This window comes from Pleurodeles waltl, chromosome 10 (assembly GCF_031143425.1).
Source record: "Pleurodeles waltl isolate 20211129_DDA chromosome 10, aPleWal1.hap1.20221129, whole genome shotgun sequence".
NCBI lineage: Eukaryota > Metazoa > Chordata > Amphibia > Caudata > Salamandridae > Pleurodeles > Pleurodeles waltl.
Genome location: NC_090449.1, coordinates 15,345,659 through 15,369,133, shown reverse-complemented (window position 1 = coordinate 15,369,133; position 23,475 = coordinate 15,345,659). Strand labels below are relative to the sequence as shown.

At 46.4% G+C, this 23,475-nt stretch overlaps 1 protein-coding gene across 1 annotated transcript in view; it reads right to left on the bottom strand.

Moving 5' to 3' along the window:
- Positions 1–23,475, bottom strand: part of SRPK3 (SRSF protein kinase 3) — a 207,685-nt gene that overhangs the window by 3,349 nt on the left and 180,861 nt on the right. The window contains exons 12-15 of the mRNA XM_069209420.1: positions 23,111–23,211; positions 21,881–21,988; positions 7,464–7,533; positions 5,416–5,508 (exon numbers count right to left, since the gene is read on the bottom strand). Coding sequence (XP_069065521.1) covers positions 5,416–5,508; positions 7,464–7,533; positions 21,881–21,988; positions 23,111–23,211 — 372 coding nt within the window. The remainder of the gene's footprint in view (positions 1–5,415; positions 5,509–7,463; positions 7,534–21,880; positions 21,989–23,110; positions 23,212–23,475) is intronic.

Genomic DNA, 23,475 nt, shown 5'->3' with positions numbered 1-23,475 from the left:
TTACATATCTGGTTAAGAGAGACATATCCTGCTAGCAGTGCAGTGGCCCCTTTACCCTGTGTGATGAATTATCCAGTGGAAGAAATGCAAATCTAGCTGGGAGCAGGAGAGCGCTGAACAGTGGTGCACACCAAAGGTACATCACAGGACATTTAACAGAAGGACAAAGACCAGGTGGGACCTCTTGGGTGTGGTGATATTGTCCTGCATAGATGTGACTGCAGTTTTAAGATTAGTACTGTCACTGGCAGGAAAGATGTAATACATCCTGGACATGCAGACTGAAAAGGCTTGCTTGGAGCTCACTCTCTGGCCCGGGAAAACTGGACAACCTGAAGATGCACATCTTTTGGATTACAAGAGTGACTCTTCCTTCTAGTGGAGTATGTCACCCACCCGAAGGACTACAAAGAGTCTATTGCTTCAGGTCACATCGGTACTACGGAAGAAGAGGTAAAACCGCGGTGTCCTAAACTGGCTTGTGGACTCCGGTAAAGTGAACTGTATCTTAACTAGAACCAGACACTTAACGCATTAAACCCCATAATCACTGACTTTGGGCCATTTTAGCAGCAGATGCTTCTATTCACTTAGTCATGCGGTTGCGTATCGAAGGACGGACTGGTACCCTGCTCCACAAGCACTCCATCTGTCTTGTCTCACAAACATGAATCCTCTGCGTGGAACAGTCCTGGATAAACCAGGAACCGGACAAGTAACCAAGATCCCCCTGCTATCAAAGCACTGCTTAGAATTACACTGACCACCGTGCCAATGTTATACAAACCCAGGGCCTACAGTGGAGGAGCTAGGTACATTTGGGGTTGAGTTTCCTTCCCTCAAAGTGCCAGCGTCTTCTACTTTTATTCTTTGTCGCTCCTAGTCGTAACTGGTCTACTTACCTATCTGTATAAAAAAAAGACCAATTCTGCTCTGAAGTTACAACGCAGACCGGTCATTGAAACCACTGAGTGGCACAATATAGTGGTACAAAAACCCATATTTCACAGGGAACTGTGTGAAGGGTGACAAGTTGAACCTGTATTTATTCTGCGGAGCCTCCTCTGAAAACCTATCGCAGTGTTTGAGTGTTCCTGATTAACAAAATCCCTTTCCCAAAATTACATTGCATCGATATGCGAGTATGTGTACTTACTGAGAAAGTGCGGCCTGACAGGCTTACATAACAAGAGTTACAGCACACATCCTGTTTCTGTAATGCTCAGAAGCATCCACCACCCATGATGCCTTCAGCTGGCAGCGGCTTCAGATAGTCATTTCATTTTCCAATGAATAGTGGACACTTGGAAATAATTTCGGAAGTTTTTATTCGAAACGCCTCCCCCAAAAAAAGCCAGAGGGACATAAGTAACCATTTTCTAAATTGAAGGATCTGTGTTGATGGTCACAAACATAAGAACAAAGTAGCAAAATAAAAGACACAGGCCTTGCAGCTCCTGGGCAGAGAGAAGCTGAAGGAATCTCAGATAAGAGGCTCCTAAAACCAATTTGATCAATGTTAGAGCCAGCTTTCATGTCAGAGTTAAGGCAGGAGTGCCTACAGAGTGTGTGAACTGATTTCCAAGTAGCTCCCCAGATATTTCTGAAAGAGGAAGGTTTCTCAGCCAGTCTGTGGAGGCTGGTTTCAGTCTAGTGGGACGGGCGGTGAGTCTCCCAGGTAGGGTGTTCGGCTGAAAACGACTGTCTGAGGATCCAGCCAATGTAGTCCCTCCTCTTCCTGGGTGGAGTGAAGAAGTGGGACAGAGGGTAAAGTAACAGACTGACTCAGATGGAAAGCCACAAAAGCAGCTTAAGTTCTCAACACTAGTTTGTTTTGATAGGACTTTGTGAAGGGCTGATGAACTTGCGAAGCCTGCAACCCACTGATGTTATGGCCGCAAGAAAAACAGTTTAAAAAGGTAGCCACATTAACTAGCAACAATGCAGCGTTACAGATGTAGCCTCGATCAAATAAGTCAACACTTCATTCAGAGCGTAGGGGGGGTGCGAGTGCCTTCAAAGTTCGGATGCCAATCGGGGATTTTACCAAGGAAGGCTGACCAGGAAGACACATGAAAGCAGACACTGCAGCAATCCAGCCTTCGACAGTGCTCACCGCACAGAATATCGGACGGAAGCGCCTTCAGCAGGTCCATGTTATGCTTTGCCCACCATGCGATAAGGTGATTCCATCTCCACAACATATTTTGTCGAGCGGCAACGAGCAGCCAATATGATCCCAACCACCTCCAGCAGCAGACGGAAGGAGCTCTGTCTCCACTCAGTTTCCAGTCATGAATTGGAGGTCCTAGAGACTGGGGTGCAGAACCTGCCCCTCTAACTGGGAGAAGAGGTCCATTCTGAAAGGCAGTTAGAACCAGAGACACAGGGACAGTCGCTTGGGATCTTCATATCACACCATCCTTGGCCAGTTCAGCACAATCAGAATGTCTCTGGCCCACTCCTGGTGAAGCTTCCGTAAGACCTGAGGAATCAGGGTATGAGAGGAAGTGCACACTGAAGAGGAAATCTCCACCTCAAATGAAATGTGCCCTCCAAGTTCCCCCGCAATGGATACTAGAGAGCACTAGAGTGAAGAGGTCACCCTGAGAAAAGTCACACCAGGCAAACATATTTTGAACTACCTCTCGGTGGAGGTTGTCAAGACGACGCTGAATCAGGATATTGGACTGGTGTTTAGGGAACATGCCAGATGGTTTGCAGCCATCCAGATTCCCTGCACATGTCCAGTCCCATTGTCTTCGAGCTTCCTTGCAAAGACGGTGAGACTACACTCCTCTTTGCTTGATAACATACATCAAGTGCTGAACAGACCGAGCCATGAAGAAAGGAGAGGAAGGCCTTCAGAGCCAGATGACTAGCCCACAGTTCAAGCAGCTTGATTTGCAGGACATACTCCTCTCGAGCCCAGGGACCTCTCATCTCCAGTTCCTCCAGGTGGACACCATGTACAAAGCTGGTTGAGACCATCACTACCATGGTCACTGCTGGAGAGGGGCAAAAGGACATTCCTTGTGCAAGGTCCTCCTCTACCAACTACCAGTGCAAGGCCTTCACAGTGTCCCAGGGGATCTTGATGTTGTGTGACAGATCACCCCCATGGTGGAACCATTGCTGGCAAGGCACCACTGCAGAGCCCCCGGGTGTCAGCATGCATAAGGAACTAGTAAAATTCAATAACCAGCAGTCCTAGCAGGCAAAGAACCATGGCTCTCTCCTGGAACATCCGAAGCATATCACCAACATCCCAGATCCTCGGAGAAGGGAAGGGCCTCTAAGATGTTGTGCCAGTACTGCCCATCTAAAAAAGAGACGCTGAGAAGGCTCCAAGTTAGAATTGGGCACACTGAAGGAAACGCCAAATTTGAACAGCTGTGACGCTGTTGCCTGTAGATGGTCCGATATAAGTTGTGTAGAGGTACAGCAACACCGAGATCCCAGATCTTTGCAGATGTTCCTCAACCACTGCCATCACATTGGTAAAGAGCTGAGATGCCAATGTAAGCCCAATCAGAGTACCCCGAACTGACAGTTGGTGGTATCTACTGTAAGCTGCAGGTACCTCCTGTGTGACTGCAGGGTTACTACATAGGAAATACATATCCTGCTAATTGAGGCACACCATCCAATCTTCTGGTTTTTAGCACCAGAAGAACCAGAGTCAGGGACAGCATCTTCAACTTTCCCCTGCAAAGTTAAAAGTACAAGAGCCCAAGCTCTAGGACCGGACATAAACGCCAGTTCTTCTTGGGACCAGAAAATATCCTTTTTTCGGGACCAATTTCACTGCTCATTTCTGCAACAGGACACATGCTGCAGGACCCGCAGGTGATCCTCCACCTCAAGGGACTTTATATGTATACTGAAAGAGAATGACATACCCCCTCTTCTATGATCTGCAAGACCCACTCGTATGACGTTTTATGGCCCTCCAGCCCTACAAACAAAACAACTTCCCTCCAACTGCCATAAGTCCTCATGTAAGTGGAAATTAAAGCAACTTTCAGGTGTTGCAGTGAATAACAGGAAAGAGGAGGGTAACTGGGTTTGTCTGCCCCTTCCATCGCCTCTGACCATGTACTGTTGCAGAAGTTGACCCAACTGCTGGGGGGGGAAGACTGACAGCAGTAAAAGAGAAACCCTTCGGAAAATCCAATAAACTTGAAAAAGTGTCTTTATTCTCAGACTGGAAATTTAAGTCCTAGAGATTCAGTGGTGGCCCTTTCCACTTTTAACTTCTCCAAGCGGAATTCATTCCAGTCTACAAATAGATGAACGCCATCAAAATGCATGCCCATGAGACTCACCAGAAGATCGCCAGAGAAACCAGTAGATCTAAGCCTTCCCACGTTTACGGACGAGCCCCTCGACCTGGCCAAAGAAGCTATTGTGTCCAGGTCTGCCTTGATGATTTGTCTTAACGGGTCTTGTCCACCTCTCTCCATTTGGGATAATTTGTCCTTTACGTGGTCCGACAAATGCAGAACCACCATATTTGCCATGTCCCTCAAGGCGCGAGTACACTTTGAGGGCAGGCATGAGGGCCAAACTGCCAGAAAAGTACACTTGCTTTCCTATTGCCTCCCACTTCTGGAATCTTCTGAGGAGGGGTGCCTTGGGAAGTGCATCTGGATTTTGCTTAGGGGAAGCGAGGCTTGCAACACAAGGTTTTCTGGTTAAGAGTTAGGTGGGAGGAAGGCAGGACCCCAGGTGTGAGATATATCACGTGGTGATGAGTCCATTACTAACTGGGCACAAGTAATGTCTTGTCAAATAATAAAAGCAGCTTTGATGCCGATGAACTAGGCTGCAGGACCTCAGATGCAATGTTGGACCACACCTTCGAACGGCCTTGGAGTGCATAAGGCTTAATTTGTCTCATGACCTTGAGTGGTGTTTCGGTCTAAAGCACCACAGGCAAATACCATGGCGGCCGAATATAAACATCTGTCCCCTGCAGGAGTGGAAAGGCTTGAAGCCTGACTTTTTCGAAGGAAAAAGTTTCTGACACCAAAATGGAGCCAACACCAACTACAGGCGAGTGAAATCTATGGCAAACATTTCCTACAACAGTTTTCAGGTTAAATCAAGAGGTGAGGAATCTGTAGGTAGAAGTATCCATCAGAAAATGTGATATGTTCTAAACACTCAAAACTTCCTTGACTTAACATGTACCAAAATGACAAGTGGTTGGTAAACTCCCAGAATGCAAAAAGATCAATACAAGGAAAGTTTTATGGGTCACAAAATGCTAGGCCTTTGGCAGCTTCCAAACCTTGTGGCTAATAAATATCGAAAAACCTCCACATTGGGTACAGAATAAAGGGAACTCAATAACCACAGATAACTGTTCCCACCAAGGAGGGTAGCATCATACATAACCACCTGTCTCACCTCGTCTAGTAAAATACTCGCGCGAGTATCTTCCAGAAAGCGCAAAATGTGGAGGGATGTCACCCAGAAGTTCAATGATGTGTGCAATGTGATCTAAGAAAAACAAAAAGGAAATAATGTTAGAGAGACCACCGGCTGGTAGTAAAAGGTTAACATAGTAAATGTGCTACGTTTCGCTAGACATTTTGCTGAATTCCATTGCCTAACAATGACACCACCACATCACTAAGCACACCAAAATATCAACTTTATCAGGGCTGTATTAGTGAAAATGGGCCCCAGGGTGTACACCCTCTTTGTGCACATGGGGGACACTCTGCAATTACAGAAAGGGCCGCAGACCCCTGTGAGGACCCTTCTGTAATACTGAGACCGCTGGGGCACATGTACAGGCAGCGATACTGCGACAGGGCTATCACTTTGAGTCTGCACCCGCACCATATTACCGACATGGGCACAGAGGCAAACATGCCCCCAGAAAGCGTATTGACAGTACACTACAAAAAGGTGGCACACCGTCAGTGCACCCCTTGAGGGCAGCCCTCATGCGGGCTTAAAATGGGGTCCCATGATCTCCCCAGACATCTATCTGAATGCAGATGCAGTCACTCACTGCGCCCGCCTGCAGGAGGGGTCCCTGACCCCTCTTGAAAGTGCAGAGCGGCTGTCGCCTGCACTGCGGCACACAGAGCAGCTTTTAAACTGTTTCAAGGTGCGCCTGGAAAAACAGGAAAGTGAGCCTTATTGGTAATTCAGGCCCAGATGGTTAAAATCGATTCTCATCCTGGATACAGGTTTGTTTCTGCCATTGGCAAAAATATTTAAGACTCCGTCCTGGGTGGAAATGTGGCTTGCAAAATTTTAAAACCCACAAACTTTCAAATTTGTGGGTTTTAACAAGATATTCAAAAGCATCCCCTGGAATGCCTACTCCACTCTCCAGTGTGCACATTTGTGCGCACGTAATACAACATACTGATGTAATACTGCACAAGGTAAATCCCTTTGCAAGTGCAAATGTATTTGTTATTGAGTAAAAAAAAAAAACTGTGTATGTTCACTTGTAAAACAAGACATCTGTGCAATTAAGTCCAGTTTAACTGCAAAAAAAGTCATTTATGAATCAAAATGAATGAGTTTAATTCAGACAACAACACGCACACAAAAACTGCAGTGTGAAAACATGATGCAAATTCTCAACAACACACCTGGTTTTGGAAAGGAAGGAACTTAGGGGGTTACACTGGGAATGCAAGGTAGTGGAATGTGTTCAGCAGTTTAAAGAGCAGTCTACAGACATGCCGCAGAGACAAAATGCTGGATATAAAGTGATTGCCAGACAATTCACATGCTCAATCAAACAGTTCAACAAACTCACTGGTTGTTTTACTTTGAAAAGTAATTCATGGAATAGAAGTGAAACTATATATATATTACCTGAAAACAGGAGTATGTCAACAAGACATGTTTTACAGAGGCACAGGGTTGGTTAAATTTAAGTGTAGGAAGTTAACAGAGAAGTTGACAGAAAAGATGGATGGTGGTTGCTGACAATAACATGACAAAGTATAAATTTATGATGTATTAAGGTTTTCAGAATATGATCAGTGACTGCATGCTTTTGCAGGGGGTGATATTTGCGAGCAGTCTTGAACCTGGGAAGTGATAAGTCTGAACGAGGGACGGCAAGAAGCAGGCTCCAGTGACAATTATATGCCATACCCTTGTCCCACCATTCAACCACTCCACTGATGGACGTGCACAAGACGCAATCTCTAAAACACACTACATCACTAAGCCATTGTCATGAAAGGCCCAGAGGACTGCCATATGAACCACTCAAGGCCTGCCTAATAACAGAGTAACTACTGCCCAATAACACCTGTACTTTCAGGCTCCAAATTCTTGAGGTATCTTGACTTGTATCACTCCTTCAGTCCAACAGCATCCTCCTTCACAGTCTCTCCTTCATACCATGTGGTTGGTTTAATCACAAGTGATTGCCTCTTCCTCCCCCATTACAAAGTCAGGTTTTACAATTGACAAACCTTCGTCCCGCGTGTAGTCCTCTCCGGAGTGTGGCTCGAATAAATAGTCACCTGTCACCAACTCAAAGACCTTCCGAATGAGGGATAGAACAAGATGCCGAAAAAGGGAGAGAAAAAACAAAATCAGTCAGTCACGTCAGCGACACCATTCCACATCCACCAAACCAGTCTAAAGGAGCCCAGGACAACCAAGACCCTTGTTGCGCTTCTGCGGTGAGGTACCAGGGATGCCATCAGCCAATGGATGGCTCTGCATGGGAAGGCTACTTTCAAGCCATGCTCCCCATCATATGTATAGTTCCTGAATTTATACACACTGTTATATCTCTACCTACATGTGGGATCCTGGAAAACTTTCTATAAAAGAGAAACCTTCTTTCAAAAATTACAAGTATTTATGTCATTTTTAAAAAGTGCTTTTTAAATATCTGGTTTATAAATAAATATTGCTTTAAAACAATGTGGTGCTATTTAAGTCATTTTTTTTAAACTCATGTTATTAGGACTAAATAGACAACCATAAACAAGTCCACCACCACATTAAGGCGGGCTGCAGGAGGAGGGTCCAATAATCAGGAGTGGCTCCTCCGCCGCAGCTGCTGCAAAACATTTACAAGAAAACGATTATAATGAAAATGTCACTTACCCAGTGTACATCTGTTCGTGGCATCAGTCGCTGTAGATTCGCATGTTTTGCAATAGCTCGCCATCTGGTGTTGGGCCGGAGTGTTACAAGTTGTTTTTCTTCGAAGAAGTCTTTCGAGTCACGGGACCGAGTGACTCCTCCTTTTGTGTCCATTGCGCATGGGCGTCGACTCCATCTTCGATTGTTTTTCCCCGCAGAGGGTGAGGTAGGAGTTGTATTGTAGTAATAGTGCCCATGCAATGGAGTGACTAAGTATGTACCTATTTAAGGTTGAAATGATATATATACAAATAGTTGAAGGTAACTTCCGAACTGCTACAGGCTCCCGGGGAGGCGGGTGGGCACATGCGAATCTACAGCGACTGATGCCACGAACAGATGTACACTGGGTAAGTGACATTTTCAGTTCGATGGCATCTGTCGCTGTAGATACGCATGTTTTGCATAGACTAGTAAGCAGTTATCTCCCCAAAAGGGGTGGCTCAGCCTGTAGGAGTGGAAGCAGTCTGAAACAATGTTCTTAATACGGCTTGACCTACTGTGGCTTGTTGTGCGGATAACACGTCTACACAGTAGTGCTTGGTGAATGTGTGAGGCGTAGACCATGTGGCTGCCTTACATATTTCTTGCATTGGGATGTTTCCTAGAAAGGCCATGGTAGCACCTTTCTTTCTGGTTGAGTGTGCCCTTGGTGTAATGGGCAGCTGTCGTTTAGCTTTAAGGTAGCAGATTTGGATGCATTTAACTATCCATCTGGCTATACCTTGTTTTGATATTGGGTTTCCTGCATGAGGTTTGTGGAATGCAATAAATAGTTGTTTAGTCTTTCTGATGTTCTTTGTTCTGTCAATGTAATACATTAATGCTCTTTTGACATCTAATGTATGTAGTGCCCTCTCAGCTACTGAATCTGGCTGTGGGAAGAACACTGGAAGTTCCACTGTTTGATTTAGATGGAACGGTGAAATAACCTTTGGTAAAAATTTAGGATTAGTCCTTAGGACGACCTTATTCTTGTGTAGTTGTATAAAAGGTTCTTGTATTGTAAACGCCTGAATCTCGCTTACTCTTCTTAGGGAAGTAATGGCGATGAGAAATGCGACCTTCCAGGTTAGGAACTGTATTTCGCAGGAGTGCATGGGTTCAAAAGGTGGACCCATAAGTCTAGTTAGGACAACATTTAGGTTCCATGAAGGAACAGGTGGTGTTCTTGGTGGAATAATTCTTTTAAGGCCCTGCATGAATGCTTTAATGACTGGTATCCTATATAGGGAAGTTGAATAGGTAGTCTGCAGGTATGCAGATATTGCTGCAAGGTGTATTTTAATGGAAGAGAAAGCTAGGTTAGATTTTTGTAGGTGAAGCAAGTAACCTACTACATCTTTTGGAGGTGCGTGTAATGGTTGGATTTGATTAATATGGCAGTAGCAAACAAACCTCTTCCATTTACTTGCATAGCAGTGCCTGGTGGATGGCCTTCTGGCTTGCTTTATGACTTCCATACACTCTTGTGTAAGTTGTAAGTATCCGAATTCTAGGATTTCAGGAGCCAGATTGCTAGATTCAGCGATGCTGGATCTGGGTGCCTGATCTGTTGGTTGTGTTGTGTTAGCAGATCCGGCCTGTTGGGCAGTTTGATGTGTGGTACTACTGATAGGTCTAGCAGCGTTGTGTACCAGGGTTGCCTTGCCCAAGTTGGTGCTATTAATATGAGTTTGAGTTTGTTTTGACTGAGTTTGTTTACCAGATAAGGAAGGAGAGGGAGAGGAGGAAAAGCGTAGGCAAATATCCCTGACCAGTTCATCCATAGGGCATTGCCCTGGGACTGCCTGTGTGGGTATCTGGATGCGAAGTTTTGGCATTTTGCGTTCTCTTTTGTCGCAAACAAGTCTATTTGAGGTGTTCCCCAGAGCTTGAAGTAAGTGTTCAGAGTTTGGGGGTGAATTTCCCATTCGTGGACCTGTTGATGATCTCGAGAGATTGTCTGCGAGTTGATTCTGAATCCCTGGGATAAACTGTGCTATTAGGCGAATTTGGTTGTGAATTGCCCAATGCCATATTTTTTTGTGCCAACCGGCTCAACTGCGTTGAGTGTGTCCCCCCTTGCTTGTTTAGATAATACATTGTTGTCATGTTGTCTGTTTTGACGAGAATGTATTTGTGAACTATTATTGGTTGGAAAGCCTTTAGTGCTTGAAAAACTGCTAGCAGTTCTAGGTGATTTATATGCAGTTTTGTTTGATGTACGTTCCATTGTCCTTGTATGCTGTGTTGACCGAGGTGTGCTCCCCACCCTGTCATGGAAGCATCTGTTGTTATTACGTATTGTGGCACTGGGTCTTGGAAAGGCCGCCCTTTGTTTAAATTTATATTGTCCCACCATAGAAGCGAGAGGTAAGTTTGGCGGTCTATTAAGACCAGATCTAGAAGGTGACCCTGTGCTTGTGACCATTGTGATGCTAGGCACTGTTGTAAGGGCCTCATGTGCTGTCTTGCGTTCGGGACAATGGCTATGCATGAAGACATCATGCCTAGGAGTTGTAATATCATCTTTACTTGTATCTTTTGTGTTGGATACATGCGTTGTATGATGTTGTTGAAGTTTTGAATTCTTTGTGGACTTGGAGTGGCTACTCCTTTTGTTGTGTTTATTATGGCTCCTAGGTACTGTTGTACCTTGCACGGCAGGATGTTTGATTTTGCGAAGTTGACGGTGAACCCTAGTTTGTAGAGGGTTTGTATGATTTGATTTGTGTGGTGTGAGCACTTTGCTAACGAATGGGTCTTGATTAGCCAGTCGTCTAGATACGGGAATACATGTATTTGCTGCCTTCTGATGTGTGCAGCGACTACTGCTAGACATTTTGTAAAGACTCTTGGTGCTGTTGTTAAACCGAAAGGCAATACTTTGAATTGGTAATGTATTCCTTTGAATACAAACCTTAGGTATTTCCTGTGCGATGGATGTATCGGTATATGGAAATACGCGTCTTTGAGGTCTAAGGTTGTCATGTAGTCGTGTAGTTTCAGCAATGGTAACACTTCTTGTAGTGTGACCATGTGAAAGTGGTCTGATTTGATGTATGTGTTTACTATTCTGAGGTCTAGGATTGGTCTTAGCGTCTTGTCCTTTTTTGGTATTAAGAAGTACAGTGAATAAACTCCTGTGTTTATTTGTGTGTTTGGTACTAATTCGATTGCATTCTTTTGCAATAGTGCTTGAACTTCTGTCTCCAGGAGCTGGGAATGATGTTGTGATAAATCCTGTGCTCTTGGAGGTATGTTTGGAGGGAATTGTAGAAATTCTATGCAATAACCATGTTGGATAATTGCTAGAACCCAAGTGTCTGTAGTGATTTCCTGCCATGCCTTGTAATAATGACCTATTCTTCCCCCCACTGGTGTTGTGTGGAGGGGATGAGTGACATGTGAGTCACTGCTTAGTTGTAGGGGTTTTGGGGCTTTGAAATTTCCCCTATTCCTAGGGAATTGCCCTCCTCTGTATTGGCCCCGAAAGCCTCCTCTGTACTGTCCCTGGTAACTGGACGGTGTTGCCTGTGAGGTGCTGGCTTGTGTGGCCTGACCCCGAAACCCCCCTCTAAAGGGTGTTTTGCGGAAGGTGCCGTAGTTTCCTCTGCTCTGCGGGGAGTAGAGTGCGCCCATTGCTTTAGCAGTGTCTGTGTCCTTTTTAAGTTTTTCTATCGCCGTGTCCACTTCTGGACCGAACAGTTCTTTTTCATTGAAAGGCATATTGAGAACTGCCTGCTGTATCTCTGGTTTAAACCCAGACGTTCGTAGCCATGCATGCCTTCTGATGGTCACAGATGTATTAATTGTCCTTGCAGCTGTGTCTGCTGCGTCCATGGAGGAGCGTATCTGGTTGTTTGAAATGTTTTGACCTTCCTCAACCACTTGCTTTGCCCTCTTTTGTAGGTCTTTGGGTAGATGTTCAATGAGGTGTTGCATCTCATCCCAATGGGCTCTGTCATAGCGCGCAAGTAGTGCTTGAGAGTTTGCGATGCGCCACTGGTTTGCAGCCTGTGCTGCGACTCTCTTTCCAGCTGCATCGAACTTGCGGCTTTCCTTATCTGGGGGTGGTGCATCCCCAGATGTGTGGGAGTTGGCCCTTTTCCTAGCTGCTCCTACAACGACGGAATCTGGTGGCAGCTGTGCAGTGATGAAAACAGGGTCTGTAGGGGGCGCCTTATACTTCTTTTCCACTCTTGGTGTGATTGCCCTACTTTTGACCGGCTCCTTAAAAATTTATTTTGCGTGCCGGAGCATACCAGGGAGCATAGGCAGGCTTTGGTAGGAGCTGTGGGTGGAGGAGAGGGTGTTGAATAAAAAGTCATCCTCGACCTGTTCTGAGTGGAGGCTTACATTGTGAAATTGTGCTGCTCTAGCCACCACTTGAGAATACGCAGTGCTGTCCTCTGGTGGAGATGGCTTCGTAGGGTATGCCTCCGGGCTGTTATCTGACACTGGGGCGTCGTATAAGTCCCATGCGTCCTGATCCTGGTCACCCTGGCTCATGGTGGTGTGAGCTGGGGAATGTGATGGAGTTTGTGCTGGTGAGACGTGAATTACAGGTGGAGGAGAGGGTGGTGGAGTAACCTTCTTCACCACCTTTGTTTGTGGTGTTTGTTCAGTTTGGAACTCCAGTCTTCTCTTTCTTCTAATAGGGGGAAGGGTGCTTATTTTCCCTGTTCCCTCCTGTATGAAAATACGCTTTTGCGTATGGTCTACATCGGTAGATTGCAGCTCTTCCTCGAACCTATGCTTTCGCATTTGGGAGGTTAGTGATTGCTCCTCTGTATAAGAGCCTGAAACTGGGTCGGTTGCAGGTTGTTTTGGCACCGAAACCCTGTCTGCATCTTTTTTCGGCTCCGAGCTGCCTTTTCTCTTTTTCGGGGCCGAAACCTCTCGGCGTCGATCTTCGTCGGTGCCGCTGTCTCGGCGTCGAGCCGTGTCTACACCGCTATCTCGGTGTCGATGCTTGTCTCCAGCACTTTCTCGGTCCCGAGAAGGCTGCGTGCCGGTGTCTCGACCGGAGTCGGACGGTCTCCGCACTGTTTGGGCCTTTTTCGGTGCCGACGGTCGGTCACCGAATTTATGGGTCGAGCCATGGCCTGGTGGCAGTGGCGTCCCCTGGGCCTTGTCAATCTTCTTATGTGTTGTTTTCGACGTCTTACTCACAGTTCGTGGGTCATCGAATTCCTCGGAGTCCGATTCGTGGATCGAGAAGGTACCTTCCTCTTCTTGTTCCTCGAACTCTCAGTGGGCTGTCGGCGCGGACGCCATTTGAAGTCTTCTGGCTCGACGGTCTCGGAGTGTTTTTCGGGACCGGAACGCACGACAGGCCTCGCAGGTGTCTTCACTGTGCTCAGGTGACAGGCACAGGTTACAGACCAAGTGTTGGTCTGTATAGGGGTACTTGTTGTGGCATTTGGGACAGAAACGGAACGGGGTCCGTTCCATCGGCGTTCTTCTGCACGCGGTCGGGCCGACCAGGCCCCGACGGGGGATCGAAAAACTACCCCGAAGGGCACCGGAGCTCTTCGATCTTCGATGCGGTGTTGAATCTAACTACGCCGATCCCGAACGCAACAATACCGACGAAAATCTTCCGAAATTAGCTATCTTTCCGTTCCGAAACTCGGAGCGACAGGAACACGTCCGAACCCGATGGCGGAAAAAAAACAATCGAAGATGGAGTCGACGCCCATGCGCAATGGACACAAAAGGAGGAGTCACTCGGTCCCGTGACTCGAAAGACTTCTTCGAAGAAAAACAACTTGTAACACTCCGGCCCAACACCAGATGGCGAGCTATTGCAAAACATGCGTATCTACAGCGACAGATGCCATCGAACACTGTGTTTATTATCGTTTTCTTGTAAAAGGAGTGGGGGCACGGGCTGTGATGAGCAGCTCCATGTGCATGTATCTTTGGCTGGCTGTCTTGGGCCGGCCAAACACGCATGCACACTAGGCTCTCTCCAACCCGGCAACACAGGCACTGTTGGAGACAGCAGGCAGAGACTTCCACTCTGCCTCGGAGCGCCCTGGCTGGGCGCTTCATCCAATTCTAATGCTGCTTTCATGCTGCTAGCAGCATGAAAACAGCGTTAGGACTGGATGCAGGGCAGGCTGGGAGCCTGTGTCTGCACTGCAGTCGAGGACCGAGGATTGGCGCAGCACGGCAAGAAAGGTATGTTTAAAAAAAATATATATATATTTTGTTTTCCTCCCCGCCACACCACCCCACCCCTTTTTCCTCCCCGTGCGCCGCCACTGCCAATAATGCAATGGAGTGACCGCTTGTTTAACATTAAATGTTTCAGGTAAGAGCTAGGATCTTGGGGCCTGATTCAGATATTGGCTGGCATTTGCTATAGTCCTTCTCTGAAGTGGTCACTGGCCTTTGAGAATGTATCTTAAGATGCATGCAACTATCCACCTGGCAGTGGATATGTGGATGCAACCTCTACAGAGCTCCCTGCAATTGTTTAGATGCTGCGAAGCCCATACAAACTGGTGAAGTGGTTATGTTGGACTTAGCCCCTTCCAGCTTCTGTTGGCAGCGAGGCAATGCCAAGCACAACAAAGGAAAGGGGCTTATTTCTGGTATGGTGTGGAATGAAAATGTCACTTACCCAGTGTACATCTGTTCGTGGCATCAGTCGCAGTAGATTCGCATGTTCTGCAATAGCTCGCCATCTGGTGTTGGGCCGGAGTGTTACAAGTTGTTTTTCTTCGAAGAAGTCTTTCGAGTCACGGGACCGAGTGACTCCTCCTTTTGTCTCCATTGCGCATGGGCGTCGACTCCATGTTCGATTGTTTTTCCCCGCAGAGGGTGAGGTAGGAGTTGAATTGTAGTAATAGTGCCCATGCAATGGAGTGACTAAGTATGCACCTATTTAAGGTTGAGATGATACATATATAGATAATTGAAGGTAACTTCCAAACTGCTACAGGCTCCCGGGGAGGCGGGTGGGCACATGCGAATCTACTGCGACTGATGCCACGAACAGATGTACACTGGGTAAGTGACATTTTCAGTTCAATGGCATCTGTCGCTGTAGATACGCATGTTCTGCAATAGACTAGTAAGCAGTTATTTCCCCAAAAGCGGTGGATCAGCCTGTAGGAGTGGAAGTAGTCTGAAATAATGTCCTTAATACAGCTTGACCTACTGTGGCTTGTTGTGCGGATAACACGTCTACACAGTAGTGCTTGGTGAATGTGTGAGGCGTAGACCATGTGGCTGCCTTACATATTTCTTGCATTGGGATGTTTCCTAGAAAGGCCATGGTAGCACCTTTCTTTCTGGTTGAGTGTGCCCTTGGTGTAATGGGCAGCTGTCGTTTAGCTTTAAGGTAGCAGATTTGGATGCATTTAACTATCCATCTGGCTATACCTTGTTTTGAAATTGGGTTTCCTGCATGAGGTTTTTGAAATGCAATAAAGAGTTGTTTAGTCTTTCTGATGTTCTTTGTTCTGTCAATGTAATACATTAATGCTCTTTTGACATCTAATGTATGTAGTGCCCTTTCAGCTACGGTATCTGGCTGTGGAAAGAACACTGGAAGTTCCACTGTTTGATTTAGATGGAACGGTGAAATAACCTTTGGCAAAAATTTAGGATTGGTCCTTAGGACGACTTTATTTTTGTGTAGTTGTATAAAAGGTTCCTGTATAGTAAACGCCTGAATCTCGCTTACTCTTCTCAGGGAAGTAATGGCGATGAGAAATGCCACCTTCCAGGTTAGGAACTGTATGTCGCAGGAGTGCATGGGTTCAAAAGGTGGACCCATAAGTCTAGTTAGGACAACATTTAGGTTCCATGAAGGAACAGGTAGTGTTCTTGGTGGTATAATTCTCCTAAGGCCCTCCATGAATGCTTTAATGACTGGTATTTTATATAGGGAAGTTGAATAGGTAGTCTGCAGGTATGCAGATATTGCTGCAAGGTGAATCTTAATGGAAGAGAAAGCTAGGTTAGATTTTTGTAAGTGAAGCAAGTAACCCACTACATGTTCTGGAGTTGTGTGTAATGGTTGTATTTGATTAATATGGCAGTAGCAAACAAACCTCTTCCATTTACTTGCATAGCAGTGCCTGGTGGATGGCCTTCTTGCTTGTTTTATGACTTCCATACATTCTTGGGTAAGTTGTAAGTGCCCGAATTCTAGGATTTCAGGAGCCAGATTGCTAGATTCAGCGATGCTGGATCTGGGTGTCTGATCTTTTGGTTGTGCTGTGTCAACAGATCTGGCCTGTTGGGCAATTTGATGCAGGGTACCACTGATAGGTCTAGCAGCGTTGTGTACCAGGGTTGCCTTGCCCAAGTTGGTGCTATCAATATGAGTTTGAGTTTGCTTTGACTGAGTTTGTTTACCAGGTAAGGAAGGAGAGGGAGAGGAGGAAAAGCGTAAGCAAATATCCCTGACCAGTTCATCCATAGGGCATTGCCTTGGGATTGTTTGTGTGGGTATCTGGATGCGAAGTTTTGGCATTTTGCGTTCTCCCTTGTCGCAAACAAGTCTATCTGAGGTGTTCCCCAGAGTTTGAAATAAGTGTTCAGTATTTGGGGGTGAATTTCCCATTCGTGGACCTGTTGGTGATCGAGAGAGATTGTCTGCGAGTTGATTTTGTATCCCTGGTATAAACTGTGCAATTAGGCGAATTTGGTTGTGAATTGCCCAATGCCAAATTTTTTGTGCTAGCAGGCTTAACTGCGTGGAGTGCGTCCCTCCCTGCTTGTTTAGATAATACATTGTTGTCATGTTGTCTGTTTTGACGAGAATGTATTTGTGAACTATTATTGGTTGGAAAGCTTTTAGTGCTTGAAAAACTGCTAGAAGTTCTAGGTGATTGATATGCAGTTTTGTTTGATGTACGTTCCATTGTCCTTGTATGCTGTGTTGATTGAGGTGTGCTCCCCACCCTGTCATGGAAGCATCTGTTGTTATTACGTATTGTGGCACTGGGTCTTGGAAAGGCCGCCCCTTGTTTAAATTTATGTTGTTCCACCACAGAAGCGAGAGGTAAGTTTGGCGGTCTATTAACACCAGATCTAGGAGGTGACCCTGTGCTTGAGACCACTGTGATGCTAGGCATTGTTGTAAGGGCCTCATGTGCAGTCTTGCGTTTGGGACAATGGCTATGCATGATGACATCATGCCTAGGAGTTGTAATACCATCTTTGCCTGTATCTTTTGTGTTGGATACATGCGTTGTATGATGGTGTTGAAATTTTGAATTCTTTGTGGACTTGGAGTGGCTACTCCTTTTGATGTGTCTATTATGGCTCCCAGGTATTGTTGTACCTTGCGTGGCAGAATTTTGGATTTTGTGAAATTGACGGTGAACCCTAGTTTGAAGAGGGTTTGTATGATATGATTTGTGTGATTTGAGCACTCTATTAACGAATGGGCCTTGATTAGCCAGTCGTCTAGATATGGGAACACATGTATTTGCTGCCTTCTTATGTGTGCTGCGACTACTGCTAGACATTTGGTAAAGACTCTTGGTGCGGTTGTTAATCCGAAAGGCAGTACCTTGAATTGGTAATGTATTCCTTTGAATACAAACCTTAGGTATTTCCTGTGCGATGGGTGTATTGGTATATGGAAATAAGCATCCTTGAGGTCTAAAGTTGCCATGTAGTCGTGCAGTTTTAGCAATGGCAATACTTCTTGTAGTGTGACCATGTGGAAGTGGTCTGATTTGATGAAAGTGTTCACTACTCTGAGGTCTAGGATTGGTCTCAGCGTTTTGTCCTTCTTTGGTATCAGAAAGTACAGTGAGTAAACTCCTGTGTTTATTTGTGTGTTTGGCACTAATTCGATTGCATTCTTTTGCAATAGTGCCTGCACTTCTATCTCCCGGAGATTGGAATGGTGTGTTGTTAAATTTTGTGCTTTTGGTGGTATGTTTGGAGGGAATTGTAGAAATTCTATGCAATAACCATGTTGGATAATTGCTAGAACCCAAGTGTCTGTAGTGATTTCCTCCCATGCTTTGTAATAATGACCTATTCTTCCCCCCACTGGTGTTGTGTGGAGGGGGTGAGTGACATGTGAGTCATTGTTTTGTAGTAGGGGTTTTGGGGCTTTGAAATCTCCCTCTATTTCTAGGGAATTGCCCTCCTCTATATTGTCCCCGAAAACCTCCTCTATACTGTCCCTGGTAAGTGGACGGTGTTGCTTGTGAGGTGCTGGCTTGTGTGCTTTGACCCCGAAACCCCCCACGAAAGGGCGTTTTACGGAATGTGCTGTAATTCCCTCTGCTCTGCGGGGAGTAGAGTGCGCCCATGGCTTTGGCAGTGTCCGTATCTTTTTTGAGTTTCTCAATAGCTGTGTCCACTTCTGGACCGAACAGTTCTTTTTCATTAAAAGGCATATTGAGAACTGCTTGTTGAATCTCTGGTTTAAATCCAGACGTTCGGAGCCATGCATGCCTTCTGATAGTTACAGATGTATTAATTGTCCGTGCAGCTGTATCTGCAGCGTCCATGGAGGAACGTATCTGGTTGTTGGAGATGGTCTGTCCCTCCTCAACCACTTGTTTTGCCCTATTTTGGAAGTCTTTGGGCAGATGTTCAATGAGATGTTGCATCTCGTCCCAGTGGGCTCTGTCATAGCGCGCAAGTAGTGCCTGGGAGTTCGCGATGCGCCACTGGTTTGCAGCTTGTGCTGCGACTCTTTTACCAGCTGCATCGAACTTGCGGCTTTCTTTATCTGGGGGTGGTGCATCTCCAGATGTGTGAGAGTTGGCCCTTTTCCTAGCTGCTCCTACAACAACAGAGTCTGGTGGCAGCTGTGTTGTGATGAAAACCGGGTCCGTAGGAGGCGGCTTATACTTTTTTTCCACCCTTGGTGTGATTGCCCTACTTTTGACCGGGTCCTTAAATATGTCCTTTGCGTGCCGGAGCATACCAGGGAGCATAGGCAGGCTTTGGTAGGAGCTGTGGGTGGAGGAGAGTGTGTTGAACAAGAAATCATCCTCGACCTGTTCTGAGTGGAGGCTTACGTTGTGAAATTGTGCTGCTCTAGCCACCACCTGAGAGTACGCGGTGCTGTCTTCTGGTGGAGATGGTTTTGTAGGGTATGCCTCCGGGCTGTTATCTGACACTGGGGCGTCGTATAGGTCCCATGCGTCCTGATCTTGGTCACCCTGGCTCATGGTGGTGTGAGCTGGGGAGTGTGATGGCGTTTGTGCTGGTGAAACGTTAATCACGGGCGGAGGAGAGGGTGGTGGTGTAACCCTTTTCACCACTTTTGGTTGTGGTGCTTGTTCCGTCTGGAACTCCAACCTTCTCTTTCTCCTAATGGGGGGAAGGGTGCTTATTTTTCCTGTCCCCTGCTGAATGAAGATACGCTTTTGCGTATGGTCCACATCAGTTGCTTGTAGCTCTTCGTCAAACCTATGCTTTTGCGTTTGGGAGGTTAGCGAGTGCTCTTCTGTATAAGAGCCTGAAGCTGGGTCGCTTGCAGTTTGTTTCGGCATCGAAACTTTGTCTGCGTGTTTTTTCGGCTCCGAGGTGACTTTTTTCCTTTTCGGGGCCGAAACCTCTCGGCGTCGATCTGTTTCGGTGCCGCTGTCTCGGCGTCGAGCCGTGTCCACACCGGCATCTCGGTGTCGAGGCTTGTCTCCAGCACTTTCTCGGTCCCGAGAAGGCTGCGTGCCGGTGTCTCGACCGGAGTCGGACGATCTCGGCACTGTTTGGGCCTTTTTCGGTGCCGACGGTCGGTCACCGAATTTATGGGTCGAGCCATGGCCTGGTGGCAGTGGCGTCCCCTGGGCCTTGTAAATGTTTCTTTGTGTGGTTTTCGACGTCTTACTCACGGTTTGTGTATCGTCGAATCCTTCGGAGTCTGAGTCTTGGATCGAGAAGGTACCTTCCTCTTCTTGTTCCTCGAACTCCCGTTGGGCTGTCGGTGCGGACGCCATTTGAAGTCTTCTGGCTCGACGGTCTCGGAGTGTTTTTCGGGACCGGAACGCACGACAGGCCTCGCAGGTGTCTTCGCTGTGCTCAGGTGACAGGCACAGGTTGCAGACCAAGTGTTGGTCTGTGTAGGGGTATTTATTGTGGCATTTGGGGCAGAAACGGAACGGGGTCCGTTCCATCGGCGTTCCTCAGCACGCGGTCGGGCCGACCAGGCCCCGACGGAGGATCGAAAAACTACCCCGAAGGGCACCGGAGCTCTTCGATCTTCGATGCGGTGTTGAATCTAAGTACGCCGATCCCGAACGCAACAATACCGACGAAAATCTTCCGAAATTAACTATTTTTTCCGTTCCGAAACTCAGAGCGACAGGAACACGTCCGAACCCGATGGCGGAAAAAAAACAATCGAACATGGAGTCGACGCCCATGCGCAATGGAGACAAAAGGAGGAGTCACTCGGTCCCGTGACTCGAAAGACTTCTTCGAAGAAAAACAACTTGTAACACTCCGGCCCAACACCAGATGGCGAGCTATTGCAGAACATGCGTATCTACAGCGACAGATGCCATCGAACATACTTTTATCATTATTATTGTTTTTTAAGGAAGGGGTGTGCATTCTCCGCGGCCCGCATGACAGACACAATTTCAATTCAGGGTCTAAGGAAACGAAGGGCATGCAGAGTGTCACATCCACATAGGACGAAGGCAACTAGCAGGTAAAGCACCACCAGCTGTGGCCCACCCTTAGTGATTGGCGAGACACACATTAGGCACTTCAGGTGCTCCCATTAACAGGCAGAAGCCAGATCAAGCAGAGTCAGGGGTCCCTCCAGAGGGCTTGCAAACTTTGAAGTCCAATGGGTGAAGATAGAAGTCAGAGCAGAAATGAACAGGCAGGGAAGGGCGGCATTGCCTTTCCAAGGGCTGGGACACATGTATGTTGTCTCCAAGTCTTCATTACCATTCAGTCGTTCAAGTTTAGCTAGATAAAGTTTATTTTTCATGAGTGGAAGGGCCACCACAGCATAGTGACTCAAGAAGTAAGGGCAGATTCCAGGATGGAAGGTTGAATTGTAGTGGTTACTGCCAAACGCAAACCTCAGCAAGATCAGGTTAATCTGGAGTAGCCGAGTCTTCCATAGAGCTGGGTTCCCTTATTTTCCTCAAGGATTATTCTGTACATGTTTTGGCACATAAGACCCATTCCCTTTCTCTCTTGACATTGTGTGACTGAAGGAGAGACAAAACAGAAAGAGCAGGAGCGTCTTTTTCTTATGGTTTCTCCTCACAGGACGGGGCTCTCTATCATTAGCGGAGACGAAGAGTACTATCAGCGGGCTGCAAATAGGTAGAAACCTCCCAGTTGGAAAAATGATTGAAGAGACACTTAAGCATTCAAATGCTTCAAATGAAAATAAAGAGGGTGTGAAAAATCAGTAGGTCTCCTATCTCTGAAAACATTGCTTGCTCCCAGGACTAGAAAAGTAGACTTCAGTTCAATATCCACCACTTTCCATCACGAGAGAGTGCAGATGTGCACGCTCTCAAAGCATTCTTCTTTAACTCTCTAGAACTGACCGTCCTCTGCCTCCAATCCCCTACATATCTCTTCTATTCTCTTGAATAGGAAAAGGCTGAACCATGTACATAAGTAAATAAATACATGAACAAACAAGCAACTACTTTGGATACTGTTTCACGCTGACAAGCTTGTCTTTGGATATCACACGGTGGAGAAGATAGCCCAATATTTAGTGAAAAGCTGATACCCAAACATTCTTTTTACACCCTATGCTAGGAAAAGGTATTCCTACCATACAGGCTGTGCTCCAGATGTCAGCAGGTGGGCCGTAGCTAGCACCAATCAAAACCTCTATCGCTCGATACTGTCGGGTCTGGATGTCTTCCGTAAAGTGCTTGTGCTGAAAGAGATGTGCAATTACAATTATTTCTTAGGAGAAGGCATACGAACGCTGTTAATTGTGGAGCGAGGTACCTAGTGGGTATAAGCCTGGGTATGACTGCACCTCCTCTGGCAGGATGAGTGGAGACTGTTGGGTTCTGGGGGGCTAAGGTGATGGGGGTGGGAGGCGGTACTTGTCTGTTGTTGGGTGTTGGTAGAGTGGTGAGGCTAGTTTTAACATTTCTGAACTATTCAAAATCACAAGTCTTAAATGATATTGAAAAAAGGTTTTGGGAATCTATCTGATTTTAGAAGACATTTCAAATGAATAAAACATAATCAAAACTGCTTCAGTGACGTGAAATGTATGTCAAAAAAATCATCCTGTATAAATAAAGCATTACTATGTACAGCAAAAAGAGTATGTGTGTGACATTTGTATAAAAGAGGAAGACAAAGTAAGAGAGGCAAAGAAAGGGTGAGGGAAAGATAATTAATTTTTGTGCACTCATTTACCCCTCATTTTAAGGACTTCTCACAGGAAAGTTCAGAACTTCTCCCGGGCCATTGTGAGGACTTTATTTTACTGCAAACATGTAATCCCATATTGGTCAAACATAGATGCAGTAAAACCTTTGACGTGGGCCAGTGAAACAAAAACAGATTGAGCGAGAGAGAGAGAGGGACAGAGAGAGAGAGAGAGAGAGAGAGAGGGACAGAGAGAGAGAGAGAGAGAGAGAGAGAGAGAGAGAGGGACAGAGAGAGAGAGAGAGAGAGAGAGAGAGAGAGAGGGACAGAGAGAGAGAGAGAGAGAGAGAGAGAAAGACTGTTGGAAAGCCAGAAAGAAAGGAAGAAAGCATAATAAGCGAGAGATGGAGATGAAAGTCAAACCAAGCAGACTTGCTACTACATGTGTTACGCGCCGGTGAGATCCCTAGATTTGCAATCCTGTGGCTGGTGCGCTACTGTTCAGACTTGCTTGTGAGCTGATGATGCCAGACCGATGCCTACAGGAGGCACATGAATGAAATAAGCCAAGTAACTGGCAACCTAAACACTGCCATGTTCTGTACGTTCAGCACTTGATTCCACAGTCAATCCACAGACTGAGAAGTCTGAGCAGCAACGAGAGATTACTTACTACCCAACAGGCGTTGCCGAGGTCTGCAATCTTGACTTCGATTTTGTCTGCGTTTTGTGGCTCCAAGGGGTTGACCAGGAAGTTGGTGAGACTGTGGGTACCTTGAGCAGGGAAAGAAAGAAAAAAGGGACATTAGCTCTTGGTATCGGATGTCCTTCCGAGAGGTCGCACATCATACAAGCTATAAGAACTTTGGTCCACCACAATAATGCATTATTTCCCATCATCCCATAGCATCATTTTTAGGGTGTGAGATTAGTGGTGTTTTCTACCCTCAGGCTCCTCTGGACTGAGCTGAGAGATTTACTTGAAGAACGGGGCACCACAGGAGGCATAAAGAACACGACAGGGAGGCAGGTGACAAC